The 17,984-nt window shown below is 35.8% G+C and overlaps 1 protein-coding gene across 6 annotated transcripts; it reads right to left on the reverse strand.

The window, feature by feature from the left end:
- Positions 1-924: 924 nt before the first annotated feature.
- Positions 925-17,001, reverse strand: LOC18433446 (Ribosomal protein L18e/L15 superfamily protein). 6 transcript variants are annotated; one of them, XR_016060584.1, is made up of 7 exons: positions 16,645-17,001; positions 14,948-15,390; positions 2,752-2,835; positions 2,575-2,664; positions 1,821-2,110; positions 1,617-1,684; positions 925-1,496 (listed from the first exon to the last, which is right to left on the reverse strand). XR_016060584.1 is itself a non-coding variant. In XM_020666823.2 (6 exons), exons 3-6 carry the CDS (start codon positions 15,350-15,352, stop codon positions 1,871-1,873), a joined length of 819 nt encoding a protein of 272 aa, XP_020522482.1. In that variant the 5' UTR covers positions 15,353-15,390; positions 15,690-15,974; positions 16,645-17,001; the 3' UTR covers positions 1,719-1,870. The 6 variants fall into 6 exon arrangements, 4 of the variants coding, with proteins under 4 accessions (XP_020522482.1, XP_006843598.2, XP_088729737.1 ...); XR_016060585.1 differs by adding an exon at positions 15,690-15,974 and having other exon boundaries at positions 925-1,684; XM_020666823.2 differs by lacking the exons at positions 925-1,496; positions 1,617-1,684 and adding an exon at positions 15,690-15,974 and having other exon boundaries at positions 1,719-2,110.
- Positions 17,002-17,984: the final 983 nt, after the last annotated feature.

The raw sequence follows: 17,984 nt of genomic DNA on the forward strand, positions 1-17,984 counted from the left end.
AACCTTCTTGTGAACTCCATGTTTGTTATGTTATTCATTATCCACCGCATTATGGCTCTGGTCCCAAAGAGCGTGGGTTCAAGTCGCTAAAAAAAACTTAACCTTTGGGGGTTCGAATCCCTCCTTAATCATATGTCTTCCTATCGTTTATTTTTTACCCAACACAAGGATATTTATTGAAGTTGATTATGCTATATTTTGTCTGTTTTAATTTCACAAAATAATGAAGACACTTCACAAAAATATTTTGAAATCTCTCTAATAAGGGACCAATATAGTCGTTTAAGGAATCAAGTTGTGAACTTGCTCACATGATCACGATGAGTGCATCAGTTTTTGAAGGTTTTTATTATTGTGATGGGACATTGACAACATCCTTTTTTTTCTTTTTTTTTTTTGATAAGTCATTGACAACATCCTTTTATAACAATAAGAAAAGAAATACTAAGGGTTCTTATTTGATGAAAATTTAAACAGTCCAACAATAGCAACATGTTCATTTGCTCCCTTGGGCCAAAAACCCACTTGACTTTCTCCATCAGACGTCGTATTCTAGGATATGGTTTTCTTCAAACACACTTTTCCTTCTTTTTTCTTTTTCTTTTTTGCCATTTTATGTTGGTCGCTATGATGATGATGATTTTACACTGGTGGCTGGGTTGAGTAGATCGTGTACCTGAAAATTCTGGTTCTGAAAAAACTCCTAGCTAGTTACTTACTAGAGGAAGCAAATATACATTTTGTTCCGTAGAAATATATAATCTTTTCAGTTACATGACTACAAAATAAATCGCTACTCTAAATCTTCATGAAATATCCAAACATCCTCAACTTGCTAGATTAGTATTATTTACTAAATCTCCATAGAACAAACTACTTTGTAATCAAAGCGATTGTCTCCATTATTATTACCATCAGCAATCAGAGACTAAACATGTCTCAATTATTTATATTACCAAAATTCGGACTTAAACACGTCTAATTTACTCATAGCATCAATAATCAGAAATTAAGCGAAGTCTTCATCATGGAGATAAATTTATACAATCAATAGTAGGAAATTGTTGTGTGCATAGCACGCGAGCACACACATGCACAACACTATCACAATTCCCAAGATGAACTGTTGTCTTGGCCGAAACAAATGTTCCGCTGAAGAACAAACTGTGACAGAATTTATGACATGCTTGTTATAATCGGCAATGCATGACATCTATCATTTGGATATAAATTTGTTTCATTTGTTTGACATTATAGGAAGCCAGAGAGTGAATGAGAACTCAATAAAGCATGAGTTCCCAGTGACAAACTCTATCAATGCATCTAGACTCTCATTCAAACTGATGGGTAACCACATTTGTGTGATGGTTGCATTTTAGGCCCATGCATCACTGACAAGATATCTTGGCTACATTTCCACCTATTTGTTCGGCTTTCAGCCTCCTAATAGTATGATCAACCACAAATCAAAAGAACCAACCCGACCTCAACGTTAACTGTTCCACATGTCACTAATCAGACCACTTCCAGCAACCCATCATCAAAGGTTGGGATAATCCTAGCAGAACTGCTCAGAAAATCTAATGAATTGAGGCAACACAATTATTTCAACATACCAGCTGACTGATGAAACCCAAACAAGGGTCAAATTTGATGGCAAGGTCTCCCTCAAGAACCAATAAACCTACAGAATATTACCCACGTAAGAAAAGAAATTATCTAAATGAAAACTAGATTCCATGCTTAAATATTTCCATATATTTTAACCCAAAACAAAATTTCCATATACTAATCAACAACAAAAGCAAGAAGAGATCAACAGAATTTTGTGTGGACCCAAATAGGGGGAGGCTGAATTTGGTTGTTGAGATCAGGAGGCCACAGGATCAAGAGGAAGTGGCTTAGTCGGGGCAGGTAGGCGGCCAATGCTATCGACCTTATCTCGTTGCTTTGGAGGCGGCCTTGCAGCCCTTGGTAATAACCTTCCTTTCTTCTCAAACCACTCCGGTTTAAGAAGGGCCCTAAATCCCAACTTATTGTAATAAACTCTCCTAACAGATCCACCAGCTGCTTCAACTGCTTCCTTAGCCTTCACAGTCACCCTTGTCACCTGCACCATTTCATGAATGACAATGTGTCTCTTGCACAAACCATTTCTAAATATGTCACAAAGTTTTGCAATATAAATTTGGGAAAGTAAACAAAGAGGCCATTTATTTTTAGCATAAGGAGGTCAGAATCACTCTTATCCTTCAGATATCTAATTGGGTGGTTGTAGCATGTCATTGACTAGTCTCAAAGTTCAAAAAGAAATTTTTCGAAGTTCGTGACATACCCCAAGCCATCCAACTTTGACATCTAAGGGCTAGTTGTAATTGTGACCTCCTTATATGCAACGTAAATGGCCTCATAGTAAACAATCCCTACAAATTTTCTCTCAGTAACCAAATATGCATACATACCTACATACATCTCTCTCTCTCTCTCTCTCTCTCTCTCTCTCTCTCTCTCTCAATAAGTATAAATATAAATATATATATATATATATATATATATAGTAACATCAATGGGTACCTCGAGATGAATCGGCCACTGGATCTTTTCAGCACCACGACCCATCAGTCTTACTCCATCTTTTATTTGCTTTCCAATTGCACCTGTTTCCTGAGGGGCACATGCATTTTTTATTCAAATACTTGCTACAGTAGGATATATCTATGGATGAGATGGAAGGATTTTTCTTGAGAATACCTTGAGAGTTTTCATTGTTATCAATTCTGAAGAGTCGATCCGGCCTTCATTTATTAGTTTTGCGATCTTTCCCAAGCCTACTGGCTATCCAAGTAAAGAAAGTTAATAAAAAACATGAAGACAAACTCCAATTTTGACATCACAAACAAGAACAATGAGAGAGAGAGAGAGAGAGAGTAATATAAAGGTTAAAAGAGAGAAACAACGCCTGGTAAAAAACTGATTGACACTGCTGCAACTGCGATGGGTTTACAACTTCCTTTCACTCTTATTTCTATTTTGCGATGCTAGCACACAGAAGCCAACATGATTTACATAATTATAATTCTTTTCAGATTGATGTCTAAAGATCTTGACACACAAAAATATGAAGTAAATAGAATATTTATAAAAAGAAAAACCAAAAGAAATAATCTTTAAGAGTGGAAGTAACAGGCATCGCTTAAGAAGGGGGGCCAAAGCATTTTTGTTCCCAATTTTGCCCTCCCTCACTCATCGTGGTCTCCTCTCTCTTCCCTTCTCTCTCTCATAAGCCATGATATCCCCTTCCATTCTAATCATTGTCTCCTCTCTCTCCCCTTCTATCTCTCATAAGCCATGAAATCAATGAAAATGGGATATACATATTCATTGAAATATACATATATATATATATATGGGAAAAGTTTATATAGAGCCGAGGCTCTAAACAATCACATTAGAGCCTACCTCAAAAGTTTCACTAGAAGAGGTTGTTGATGCCCAAATATCCTCAAATTCATTATCTCGCCATCAAGATACATGGACATGAGAAAACAATAGATTTCTAGTTTTGGAAATAGAGTATTTTGTAACGTATTTTTGGACCGTCAATTTTCAAGATTTTCAAGTTTTCATAGATCTGTCGATCTACAGTATTTTTGAAGCTTTAAACTTTATAAATAAATATGAAAATATATTTTAAGCTTATCACAAAGATTTCTACTATTGAAACCACATTTCTCGACACTATTTGAAGATAGGCTCTAATTTGATTGTTTAAAGTCTAGGCTCTAAACAAACCACACCCTATATATATATATATATATATATATATATATTGAAATTAGAGCCTCACCTCTAAATTAGGACCCAAAGAAGGAGAGCAAAGCATGGCCAATCTAAATAAAATACCTCATATTATTGAACAAAATAATTATACAAACATTTTCCTCCAAACAATAGGCAAACAAACCACCCGAATCGAAAATGCCATAAACAAGTTAAAACCAAATCCTGGAGTTTCCAAGTCTCTTAGCCTCTCTGCTCTTAGCCTCTCTGTTCTCTACAGACCTCTCTGCAACTCCTCTGTTCATTGTTACCTCTCTGCAACTTCTCTGCAATCTCTCTGTTCTCTACAGACCTCTTTAGACCTCTCTGCAACTCCTTTGTTCATTGTTACCTCTCTGCAACTTCTCTGCAATCTCTTTGTTCTCTACAGACCTCTCTGCAACTCCTCTGTTCACTGTTACCTCTGTGCAACTTCTCTGCAATCTCTCTGTTCTTTGCAATCTCTCTCTGTTCTCTATTCTGTACTCCTCTGTATATCTGGTGGTGTATCTAGCCACCTAATTTAGTGAGTATAAAAATATTATGTGTGATTGTTTTTGGGACGAGGTTCCTGCTTACATCCCGGAACAATTAAAGCTTTTCACCAGCTTCTGTATTTGTCAAATGTAAGTATGTTTCATACTTTATTGTGATCGGTTAATCACTGAGCATAATGTCCACTTCCACCAGAAATTGAAGATACCCTTCCAAGACCCAAATCTGATATGAATATAATTGAGAAGGTTCAAACTTGCAAATATGTAAACTTGGTAGATAGAATTATAACTCAAAAATGGTTTACCAATATCAAAATTGTGGTACAAAAGGAATACAGCTTCCAAACCACTGCTTTAATAGACATAGGGGCAGATCTAAACTGTATTAACGAAGGATTAATACCAATTAAATATTTTAGTAAAACCACTCAAATACTTAATACGGCAGATGGCAGTAAAATGCTTATAAACTACAAATTAACAGATACTACAATCTGCAATAATGGTGCTTGTTTCAACTTTCCATTCATTATGGTGAAAGGCTTAAGACAGCCTGTTATCCTAGGGACTCCGTTTCTAAATATGCTCTACCCAATAAAAATATATGATACAAGAATAGAAGCTAGCATTGAAGGGCATAAGGTAAAATTTACCTTTATTGAAAAGCCCAGAGTCCATGAGATTAAAAAAATTAAAGACACGATTTCTTCCAAAGAAAAATTTTTGTACCATCTCAAAGAAGAAATAAAATATAAAAATATAGAAGAAAAATTATCTCTTCCAGAAACACAGTAAAATCAAATCCTTAAAAATAAATATGAAAAAAGATATATGTGCAGATATCCCTAACGCCTTTTGGGATAGGAAGCAACACATAGTAAAACTACCTTATGAACCAGACTTTAGAGAAAGCAAAATTCCTACTAAAGCAAGACCCATTCAAATGAATAATAGGTTACTTGAAATCTGCAAAAAGGAAATAAAAGAATTATTAGAAAAAATACTTATCAGGAAAAGCTCGTCACCATGGAGCTGTTCGGCTTTTTACGTAGAAAAGGCCTCGGAAATTGAAAGAGGTACTCCAAGACTGGTTATAAATTACAAACCACTCAATAAAGTCTTGAGATGGATTAGATATCCAATACCAAACAAACGAGATCTTTTGGATAGACTAGTTAGTGCATGTATATTTTCAAAATTTGATCTCAAATCAGGCTATTGGCAGATCCAAATTTCTGAAGAAGACAAATATAAAACTGCCTTCAATGTCCCATTTGGGCAGTTTGAATGGAATGTTATGCCTTTTGGATTACAAAATGCACCCTCTGAGTTCCAAAATATTATGAATGAAATCTTTAATCCCTATACTAAATTTATGATAGTTTATATTGGTGATGTACTTGTTTTCTCAGAATCAATTGAGCAGCACTGAAAGCATTTAAGTACATTTATCAAAGCAATAAAAAATGCCGTTTGGTAGTGTCTGCAAGAAAAATAAATATTTGCCAAACTAAAATTCGATTTCTTGGACATAATATTTTCCATCGGAGAATCATTCCTATTGACAGGGCAATTGAGTTTGCATCCAAATTCCCAGATATAATTTTAGGCAAAACTGAATTATAAAGGTTTCTTGGTTGCCTGAACTATATTTCGGATTTTTATAAAGATTTAGCACTCGATGCAAAGCCCCTATTTCAAAGGCTAAAAAAGAATCCTCCAGCATGGACGGATGAACATACCAAAGCTGTAAAAAAAATCAAAATAAAAGCCAAAGAATTACCATGCCTGGCCCTATCTTGTCCTACAGCATTCAAAATTGTTGAAACAAATGCTTCAAAACAAGGGTATGGTGCTATACTAAAACAACAAATAAATAATCAAGAGCACTTGGTCCGATTTACAACTAAAACCTGGAATCCTGCTCAACAAAATTACTCAACAGTAAAAAAAGAGATACTGGCAATAGTCCACGCTATTACCAAATTCCAAAGTGATCTACTCAATCAATCATTCATTCTAAGGACGGATGGTAAAGCAGCTAAAGACATCCTACAGAAAGACGTAAAAAATCTCGTCTCCAAGCAAATCTTCGCAAGATGGCAAGGTATTCTTTCTGCTTTCGAATTTACTATTGAGCATATAAATGGTCAAAACAATTATTTGCCTGACTTCTTGACTAGAGAATTTCTGCAGGGAAGACAGAAGAGGCAAGCAACACCAAAGGCAGACAATGGACATAGTTCCCAATCCAAGTTCATCCTTGGCATCCCCATCAACACCAAAAACTTTAATAAGAAAACAAATACAGGATATTGATATATCTCTCTCTCAAAATCCAATATGCACTCAAACTCTTTGTGCAAAATCAATATACTTAGAGACAGCATATATTCCATTGTTGGTCATTGAAAACGAACATCAGTCCAAACATCCGACTGAAGTAGCCGCCTTATATCTCAGGCAACATATGCATCCAAATAATGGGACTAGAAGCAGAGAATGGTATGAATGCATCTTAATAGAAACAGAATTAGTTTTCATTGTCCATCATTCCAGAAACAATGATACTAAAATAGCATATTCTAAATTTCAAATCAAAAAAGTTATCACCTGCAAAGAATGGAGACTGGACCCTTTAAATCCAAGGGTCATCAAAGCAAAAGGTTTTAAAATCAAATCCTACCATCATTACGAATATATGAAGGCTTGGGATGAAGTCTTCGCGTAACAAAATACAAAGAATTCTCATAGTTGGTACATACAGTTTAAAATAACTGGCCCAAATGATTTCCCAAACTGGTTTAAAAATTGGTTCTCTATATGGGGATCCACATACCAGATACTTCCAATAGATCTCCAAATTTCTCAGAGGAAATTCTCTGATTTTAATAAGAAAAGTTTAAAAAGAAACTTTCACATATATTTTATGGCCTTCTATCAGGTCCCTTGGATTTTAAAATGGGAGTACCAAGTCTCATTAGATGATATGGACAGCTATGATTATATCCCAACATTACACAGGTCAATCTCTATAAAATGGTGGGATAGCTACAAAAACGACTCCCTAAATCCTAGCAAAATCACAATGAAATTCCTATCATCTCCACCACCACAAAAAATGGACATTTCAGAATATGTGGCACTTCCCCAACAACAAAATCCAAATATGTCTTAAACAGAGCTAAAACTAAAACCCTGGGAAGCTTTCGAAGTTACTGATGACAACATGTCTACTACTTCCCAAAATGATGAACCTAAAGACTTTACCAATGAATGGCGATGATTGTGCTGGCATCCAATTTCTTTCAGCATGAAGAAATGGGGGGAGGGGCAAAGCGGAAAGCACAAAAAGCATCACCGACAACCGACAAATTGGAGCAGGTCACCCTCACAGACAACCGACAAACTGTAGCAGGTCACGATCACCGACAACCGACAAACTGTAGCAGGTCACCCTCACCGACAGCCGACAAATTGTAGCATGTCAACATCACCGACAGCCGACAAACTATAGCAGGTCACCATCCCCAACCACCAGGTCACTATCAATTACTGTGCGGACTCCAAAACATTTCAAGTCGATCTATTCTAAGTCTATAAAAAGAGGAATAAGGGAAGGAAGAAGGCATCCTGGAGTTTCCAAGTCTCTTAGCCTCTCTGCCCTTAGCCTCTTTGTTATCTACAGACCTCTCTGCAACTCCTCTGTTCATTGTTACCTCTCTGCAATCTCTCTGTTCTCTACAGACCTCTCTGCAACTCCTCTGTTCACCGTTACCTCTCTGCAACTTCTCTGCAATCTCTCTGCTCTTTGCAATCTCTCTTTGTTCTCTATTATGTACTCCTCTGTATATCTGGTGGTGTATCTAGCCACCTAATTTAGCGAGTGTAAAAGTATTATGTGTGATTGTTTTTTAGACAAGGTTCCTGCTTACATCCCGGAACAATTAAAGCTTCTCACCAGCTTCTGTATTTGTCAGATGTAAGTATGTTTCATACTTTATTGAGATTAGACATTGTTTCTTCTATTATAAGATTGCTATAATATCTAGTTGTTGTCTGATTGTTCTAGTTTAATTGCTTTCTATAACTCTTGTGTTGACTGTTTTATATATATATATATATATATATATATACAGTGTTTTAAAAATTGTCGAATCGGCAGATTCGAATCGGGAATAGGTCATCTCTTGTTGGTTCTTTTGTAAAGCCGGGAATTTCCCGGTTTTAGAGAGAAACCAACGATTCTGCACAATAAATCGCCCGGTTCTTTGCGTCATGACGCAGGACCCGCAGTCAAAGAGCACTTTTGTAAAATTCAGGGAATTTCGAGGGAAAAATCGTCAGAGACCGGGAGCCCACGGGTCTGCACGCTTCACGCGGCTCTAAGTTCTTACACACACGTGTGCTCACGATCCACACGCTTCGCATAATCTCATTTCTTCACACGCACTACGAACGGTGAGTACAAAGAACTATTTATTCATATAGATTTGCTTCTCTCTCTTCGATGTGGGACTATGTGAATAGGTAAAACCTTAAAATGTTCATATATTATATATTTTGTTAACAGTTTTATAAACACTAAGTTACAAGTGCTATACCGGTTATTGCGTGTCCTCATTGTGAGACGAACGCGGGTTCGATTCCTCTCGTTGAGAAGCTGTTTTTTTTTTCTCTTTTTTTTTGTCAAATTATTTTCTTATCAAAAAAATTAAAAGTTTTTTGTAAAAAATAAAAATAAAAGGTTTTTATCAATTTCGCTTTTTGACAAATTTTATCCTTATCAATAAAATAAAAAGTTTCGTATAAAAAAAACGAAATTTTTTGTCAAATTTTTTTCTAATAAAAGAAATTAAAGGCTTTTTCTAAAAAATAAAAATAAAAGGTTTTTATCAATTTCGCTTTTTGTCAATTTTCTTTTCTTATCTACAAAATAAAAAGTTTTGTATAAAAAAAATGAAAGGTTCTTATCAATTCTTTTTCTTGTCAAAAAAAAAAAATAAAAGGTTTTTGTCAAAAAATAAAAAAATAAAAAATTATTGTCAAAAAATAAAAAGTTCTTATAAAAAAAAATACAAGTATTTTTGTCAAAAAAAATTATTTCTTATTTTTGTTAAAATAAGTTCATATTTTTGTCAAAAAAAACTCATTTCTTATTTTTTTCAAAACTACAACAAGTATTTTTGTTAAAATAAGTTCATACAAAGAAAAAAAAACTCAATATTCACATATTGATGAAAAAAATGAAAATTAGTAATATAGTACCCTGATTTCTTATTGGATTCTTAAAAAACAACATTTATAATCAATTTTAATAATATTTTTAGATTTTTTTAAAGCTTAATCCGACCGATTCGGCTGATTTCCGATCCAGATCGCCAATTCGCCGATTTGGATGGGTTTTTGGGGTGCCCGATCCGGGTCACCGATCTGTTTTTTAAACCACTGTACATATATATATATATAACCATCACTCTTGTCCCTATACCCCCTTCCAATCTAATCATTGCCTCCTCACTCTGCCCTTCTCTCTCCTATAAGCCATGAAATCAATCAAAATGGGATATATATATATATATATATATATAGGAAAACACTACAAAACGCCTATAGGTGAAGTTCTACAGTACTTCACCTATAGCTTTATCACCGTTCAAAGTTATCACACAGTCATAGATGTCTGATAGTGTTTTGTAATTTTTTTTTTACAAATCATAATGATATGAAATTGTGTAGGTGTGTGCACCTTAGTGAAATGCACGTGAATAAAATATAAAACAAATAATTTGAATGATAAAAATTATGTAAAATACTCCTATAAAGTATCAGGGGTAATTTCATCATTTTATTTTATGTCTATTATTTATTTAATATTTTATTTTGGTGCAACTTGGTCATATGTACACATGCCCCAAATTTTGGATAAATCTGATTAGTACAATAATTATAAAAATTCAAATACTACCGGACAATTGCGACCGTGTGATGAACTTTGGACAGCGATGAGGTGTAGGTGAAGTACTATAGAACTTCACCTATAGTAGTTTTGTAGATGCTTCCATATATATATATATATATATATATATATATATATATATATATAACCATCACCTTTGTCCCTATATCCCCTTCCATTCTAATCATTGTCTCTATCTCTCTCCTCTCTCTCATAAGCCATGAAATTTGGCAGGTGAGAAAGATGGCAATTGACAGAACCCCAATTGGGAGTAGGACTTTTAAGGTGAAGACCATGTTTTTCTCCAGAAAAATCCAGTTGGAGAGAGAAATGGTGGAGAGTTGGTCCAGACTCCAGAAGGATTTTGTTGCCAGCCACCGGGGAAAAAGAAACGGGGGGCCAAGGGGGGGGGGGAGTTGAAAGAGGCCTAATGGGAAAAAAAGACAGAGAAAAACAGAATGATTTCTTAAATGAAGAGGGGCAAAATTGGGATAAAAATGCATGGACCTCTTTCGACTGTATGGAAGGAGGTACATGGGATAACGGCAAAGGGGATAGATGTCCTTGGTAAATTCAAAGGATGGTATTTGACCATTCTTTATTCATGGGGTGGTGTAGATAACTTTCCCACTAAGGAGTTGGACTCATACACGGTAAAGTTATCCAAAACCATAAATGAAGTTTGTAAAATAAATTTTACCACTTATCCAAGGCCAGGACTTCAATATTCTTGCCACCTCAACCCATTCTAATCAATAATCGGTTTTCCTTTTGGTAGTTCACTTTATAATTTCTTTCCATAATTGATTGGGTATACAAGAATGGGAAATCTGTACCAAGGGCGTCAAAATTGGGTTCCCATCCCTGTGTCCTTTCCTCTTAACTCCTTTGATCAGTGAGTCAGCCACTGAGTTCAATCCTCAGACTATATGCATAAAACATTATTTCACTATCATTACATTGGCCAAAAATTTCATAGACCATGGGTAGGTCGCTTCCTTACTAGCTCACACTATAACATTCTTTGAATCTCCTTCCACCACTACTGAATTCCACTGAGTCAAAAGGAGTCGAACCCCATCTAACAGTGATCGTGCTTCAGCTTCATTTGAACTGCACATTCCACTTGGCTCAGAGTAGGTAGAAATTACATCACCTTTGTGGATCCGGAAAACACATCCTATACCCTCTAGTCCTGGCTTCCCCAAGAATGTACATCAAAGTACAGTCTGATACTTATTTCCTTTTGAGATTGCCAATTTTCTTGTCTAAGATATGACAATAATAGCATTCATTTAATCTAAAATGCCTGTCCCTTTGATGGATAAGTTTGAAATATTAGTTTGTCTCTTTTGGTCCATAGGGACCATAGCATGGCAACAATAGTCATTCTCCATAATAGTAACTCTTGGGATGGGAAAGGAGGAGAGAACCAGTGCATGAGAAAGTCCATGATGAGGGCCAAACCCAGTTAAAATCAAATAGCTTAGGGAATGAAGACCAAATCATTGTGGCCAAGTCAGCATGCGAAAGGAGGTGGTTCATGTCTTCCTCATGGTTTTTGCACATAATACAACAAGTTGTGATCAGCATTCCTTGGTGATCAATCATGAAAACCTTATCAAGGATAGCTGTGCCACACGAGATTGGATTATGTGTGGGGCTAGAAGTTTTGAAGAAATCACAGCAGTAAAAACACTGATTAATAACTGAAAATTAAAACAACATGAAGCATATAATCCATGTGTCTCAGGCGGCCTATACTATAGGGGGGAACTTTGCGCCAGGTGTAGCTCTGAAGGACAAGAGGTTTCGCCTGACCTCTGGGTCTCAATCGTGATAAGTAATGATGAGTAACACTAGTTGCATAGTTTAACCTATATAATCATTAATACCCATGACCATCACTCCACAATCAAAGAGAATGCACAAATCAGAGGATCCAATCATTAAAGTTATGGGGCATATATCAATACCATCGTTAACACTTCAACTTAGCACACAAGGGAAGACTTGTGACCAAGACAGAAGATATCTTATCCACACAATAAATTTTGAAGATTACTATACTTTCATATTATCCTACTTTTTAGTGAGTAGTGTTTTTGTGGTTCTCATGTTTCAGCAATTTTGTGCCTCGGAAGCAGCCTTGCAAACTTTAGAAGGCAAACCCCTCTCAATGACCAAAGTGGGCAATACCAACAGGATGATGGAATTCCTCCGGGTGAAATATTTTTTATTTCCTAAGCAAGGGGAACACCAACCTACCACCTAAATCAAACCAGCAACTGACAACTCTACCTTTGTTCACTAGCTACAATTTTCACCCCTTGGCCAAAAGTATATGGCACTGCCTGCTAGGAGTCGGAGCCTAGTACAGCTTCACAATTCAGTAAGGCCCTAGCAGCCACAAAGGGATCTGATGGCCATAATGGAGCATCTCCTTTATTCTCTGTCAAGGTTAAAGCCCCTCCCACTAGGGTGGCAATTTGGGAATCTGACCGCCCTCCCACTAGGTTGGCAATTTGGGAATCTGACCGCCCTCCCACTAGGGTGGCAATTTGGGAATCTGACCACCTACTGTCTAGGCCTGCCAATTGCCATAGTAGAAAAACCATCAAGCTCTTGTCAGTGAAAGGAGCTTTACTGATCTCCAGTTCCTCGCCATAAAACCAAACAACTGCAGAAAGGATAGGAAAAGCAAGAGTAATGGAACCCATTCAATTTATTTATTTATTTATTGGATGATCACCGATTCGCCATTGTAGTGATTGTTTACATTTTGAATAAAACTGAAAACCAATGTGATGTTCTTTTTGTTCACCAAGGTAAGATGTTGCCCCGGCATCCCATAACATTCTAAAATATTGTAACTCTATGTACTCCTTTACAAATTACTAGCAAAAACATATTGCAGAACAGAAAAAGAGAGACTAAAATGATATCAGGAGGGGTTAATATCATCAAAGGAATAAAATAATGACACCGTTATGATCTATAGAAATGCTTGTTGAGCCACTTGCTGATCCATTTACAACAGGAGATAGTTGCTACTTAACACAGAAAAAAATCCGGCCTAGGGAAACTCAAAACATAATAAGAACAATGCCTCCATGTCAGCTACCATCACCTCGTCATATATCAAAAGTCAAAATATAATAAAGACAAAACCACCAAGGATAATGGCAGTACCCTAAGGCCATAAGAGGAATGTACATTATTGTGGCCTTTCAGGACCTGTTCTAATTGATGAGCAACCTCATTTTTTTCAGAATTCAAACGCCTAAATCACGCAAATGAGATGATGAAAGAGAAGCCAATAATTGAAGAACACAGCTGCTTCACTAAGGTATATGAAGCTCAGCTGTCTTGTCCCACTCATAAACCTAATCTTCCATTCCTAGATGATTCCTAAATCATCTCTTCACCAGATTAAGATGTCAACTAATCTTCCATTGGCATTTCCTAGATGATTCCTAAATCATCTCTTCACCAGATTAAGATGTCAATAACTAAGGACCACATTGGCACTATGTTTCGCTGTTTGATAGTCTCCTTGACATACAAATTTTTTTCCACTTTTAAATAGTGCCCTTCTAATAAAATTGTATAATATACTTATTAAAGCAAATGAAAATGAAAATTTGTATGATGTGAATTTGACACAAATAGTGAGTTTGGAATGACCAAATGTCACAAAAACCTCATGATGTAAAGTATAACCCTTGTACAATCAATAGTATCATTTTGTTTGATTTGTTTTAGTCATATACAAATCGGCTATTCGTTTTAACGGAGTGTAAATCTATGGAATGCATACAATGCTAAGTACGGCTTGTCGAGCAACTAAAAGATGAAGTCCAATCAGCCCAAGTCTAATAAGGAAACAAGGATGACTAAAGATCACTAGGATAGCAATAGATTTAGGCAAACAGAATCCATCCCACACACGTTTGAAATAATATATCCCTAAAATGGGATCAGCATAAAATAAAATTATAACAGATATCATAGAAAATTAGGAGAGTATCTATTCCTCTTTTAGCCACCATTTTCAAGGACAAAAAAAAAAGAACAAAGTCTAAACTCTAAAATATTCATCTTTTCGAACTCGACAAACCCTAATTTATCAAATCCATCAATTTAGAAGCAAACATGGGTGTTGAAAAATTATTGATCAACCCCATGCTAGAATTTGTTAAGAGTTTTTGTAATGCTTGCATTTTATCTTATCAATATATCGAACACAATAACATCTTTAATACTTGATGACAGAATTGTTCCAATCCATCCATGGCAACAACGAGATTGCAAACCATTTATCAAAAGAATAGAAAAAAAAAAAGCAAATGTGCACTGCTTATAGAAACAAATACAGCACCAAAACTAGAGCATTCACTTAAAGAAAAAAAAACAGAGAGAGAGAAAGAGAGAGATCATTTGTCACAATAATTCAACCCCAAAGCAAAACCAGAAAATAAGAAAAACTCAACATACATTTACCCAACCTTGAAATGTCCAATCCATTCAACAAATAACACAAAGAAACATTATTTCTAATTTACAAGAAAGCAACGCAATAACCTTCTGGCTAAAAGAAACAAAACCGATAAATCACTGGCCCCAAACAAAGAAGAAAACAAAGGAAATTCATAAAAGTAAAATCACTCACCTGAAATGTGAGGCTAAATGGATTCTTAAACCCTCGCTTCGGTAACCTGCGTCTCAATGGCGTCTGACCTCCTTCAAAACCAAACTTCATTGTTCCTCTCGCCTTTTGCCCCTTGTGACCTCGTCCTGCTGTTTTCCCTTTACCAGACCCAATCCCCCTTCCTTTCCTCGTCTTCTTCTTTCTTGATCCCTTATTATCTCTAAGATCATTTAGACTAAGAAGGCTTGTTCCAGTTCCCGAACTCGCCATGGCCAATCCACTGAAACCCCTGATTCTCTCAAACAGAGCTTCTTTTCTCTCCATTATTGTAAACTGTGGGTGACCGTGGTTTGGGGGGAAGAGAGTTGAGCTTGAACGAGGATAATGGTGGAATTGTATGGCTAAGCTGGATAGTCTCTTCAACATAGCTAGGCTTGGACTTTAAGAGAGAGATAGTAATAGCACTGCAAATGAGAATGAAGAATATTGTGAATTTTACATGAAATGCAGTGGTTTTGCAAGTAGAGTTACAAACTTTTCTATCAGGTCTTTGCCCCCTGATGCGCTACTCTCTCTCTCTCTCTCTCTCTCTCTCTCTCTCTCTCTCTCTCTCTCTCTCTCTCTCTCTCGACCGAAGGGGGTGTTTGATTGTTGGAAGATAGATGTTCTCTGGAATTAGGAAGTTTTTTCTTTCTTGGGAAGGGGAATGTTCTGTGAACCTGTGTTTGACAAACTACTGGAATATTTAGGAAGTTCTGGGTACCTGTGTTTGATTGACCCTGGAATGTTTGGCCCTTTAGAGAGTTGTAAATAAGCCTGCTTGAACTGTTCGTTCAGCTATTATGATATGAGGCCGATATATGTCATATGTGAGGGAAATATTTAAGGCACACCTAATCTTCAATAGCTCTAACAAATGAGCGGTTTAGATCAAATGTATAAGGAGTCCGTCGTGCTCTTTATCTATCCCTCTCCCAAAAAAAGCCGCCTTTAATAACGATTCAAAGTTTGTGGACCAAGAATAATTTCTTTCGAAGTTCAATTATATCTGCAAATTTCTTCTAAAGTATTAGTAACTCTTTTGCAAAAATGTGTAGTCACATAGCTTTTTATAACTTATTATTGCATGTCCTGATGCTTGACATAAACTACAATGCTGAATAGACGATGCACAAATATGTAATAGAACCATGTCAATAGTAGTAGCCATGAGATGCAATTGTAGCCGCCATATGCATGGAAGAACAGATTAATCAATGTTTTCATGATCAAATACAAGTAAGGATCTCTTTTTACTTTACAATACAGCTCATTATTGAAGAACAGAATACTCAATGTTTTCATGTTCTACAATGCCCTGATCACCCAATTGCCACTGATATACCACCTCATCTTCAAACTTTACCAGAGAAAAACAGTTTTTACAGTGAAAGTGATCAAAAAACAAATGTTACAGAGTAAAAATTAATCAGTAAAAAACAAATGTTACAGACTAAATATTAATCAATTCATCTTACTGATACTAAATATTAATCAATTCATCTTACTGATCAAAGTAACAATAATTTTACAAGAAATGGTTACTAGAACTAATTACATCAAAATTACACAGAAATCACATATTTTGAAAAGAGAAATTTTAGTGGGCCTGATCATTTCCATTTTAAACATAAATGCAAAGTAAATTTCAGATAAAAAAGAGAGAGTTTAGTGAATACCTGTGGCTCAGAGCAATGGAGACTCCCAAAATGGATAACGGAATGCAGGCACAAGCGGACTCTATAAAGGTGTCTAGGATTCAAAGCTCTGCTTTTGTACCCAGGCTAGGAAAAGAAGAAAAGGAGTCGTCAAAAATTTCTAGGGTTTCCATTTGGTGGAGGGCTCAAGAAATACTTGGGGTTAGGGAGAAAAAGAAAGTGGGTACAGGTAAGAGGATCACAGTCTGGGATTTGCAGAGAGAGATTTGGTTAGGAGTTTGAAAGAGAGAGGACATTAGAGAGTGATAGGGCGGGGCGAGCAGAAGAGAGAGAGAGCAAGAAAAGAGACGACGCTACCCGTCCGATCAAACACACCCTAAGACTAAAATGACTCTCATTATGCTTTAACTTACGGGACAAACCTTCCGACGATCACAATAGCGGGGGGCATGAAGAGACAAACGTCTAAAACCTAGAGGTGGCATTGGACTGGACTTGAAGCCGGACCTAACGGCTATACCCGACACGGGTTTGGGTATGGATTCAAAACATGGATCCAGTGCGGATCGAGTCTTTATCTAAATATTGCACCCAAACACTACTCTGGTCCGGACTCAAATATTGGATCTGTAGACTATTTGGGTCCGGGTCCGGTCGAGTCAAGGTATAGGATCTATATATATTTTTGGGTTTAAATTTATAAAAAAAATAGTTAAATATAATAAAAGAAAAAATTTATATAAAGTTACAACCTTAAAATGTAGAATTAAAAATGCACCTCAAAAATCCATCGAAAAATATTGTTTTAATGTTGAAAAACCCTCTAATTGATCGTCTCGACATCGAGATGTATGAATATAAAAAAGAAATAAAAAAATATTTTGAGTCTTAAAAATAGTACATCTTGCAACACATTATATAGATCGTCCATTTTGAATATTGTCATATGTTTATAGGTCCATTTGATTTTAACCATTTTAAAATTTTATAATTAGATATCAAAATAGATTTTCAGATAATCCTAAAAAAAATTTACACGACAATTACATGTTATGATAAAATTTGGAAGTGTGCCTTAATTTGATTGTTTAAGATTGCAACCTTATAAAAACCACACCCATAGTTAAATACATAAGTATTCTAATAGTTGAGCACCTTAATTTGATCGTTTAATATTGCAACCTTATAAAAACCACACCCATAGTTAAATACATAGGGTATTTTAATAGTGGAGTTTGACCAAGTCCAAATCCCATGTTGTTGTTGTTACCTTTTTACCTCTATCTTTGACAACTTATTCGATCTGAATCTTCATGTTTTACATTTCTTTTATTTTTTGACAATTTGCTGAATCTTCATTT

This window comes from Amborella trichopoda, chromosome 8 (assembly GCF_054954075.1).
Source record: "Amborella trichopoda isolate Santa Cruz 75 chromosome 8, AtrichopodaSantaCruz75HAP2 v2.0, whole genome shotgun sequence".
In the NCBI taxonomy this organism is placed as follows: domain Eukaryota; kingdom Viridiplantae; phylum Streptophyta; class Magnoliopsida; order Amborellales; family Amborellaceae; genus Amborella; species Amborella trichopoda.

Bases quoted from the DNA above. Each gene is read 5' to 3' on its own strand.
- LOC18433446 (XM_006843535.4), bottom strand. From the start codon at position 15,352: ATGTTGAAGAGACTATCCAGCTTAGCCATACAATTCCACCATTATCCT. The intron at 2,836-14,947 runs GTGAGTGATTTT...TTACTTGGATAG, and splicing joins CATTTAGCCTCACATTTCAG to CCAGTAGGCTTGGGAAAGAT. The intron at 2,111-2,574 runs GTACCCATTGAT...GAAATGGTGCAG, and splicing joins AGTGGCCGATTCATCTCGAG to GTGACAAGGGTGACTGTGAA.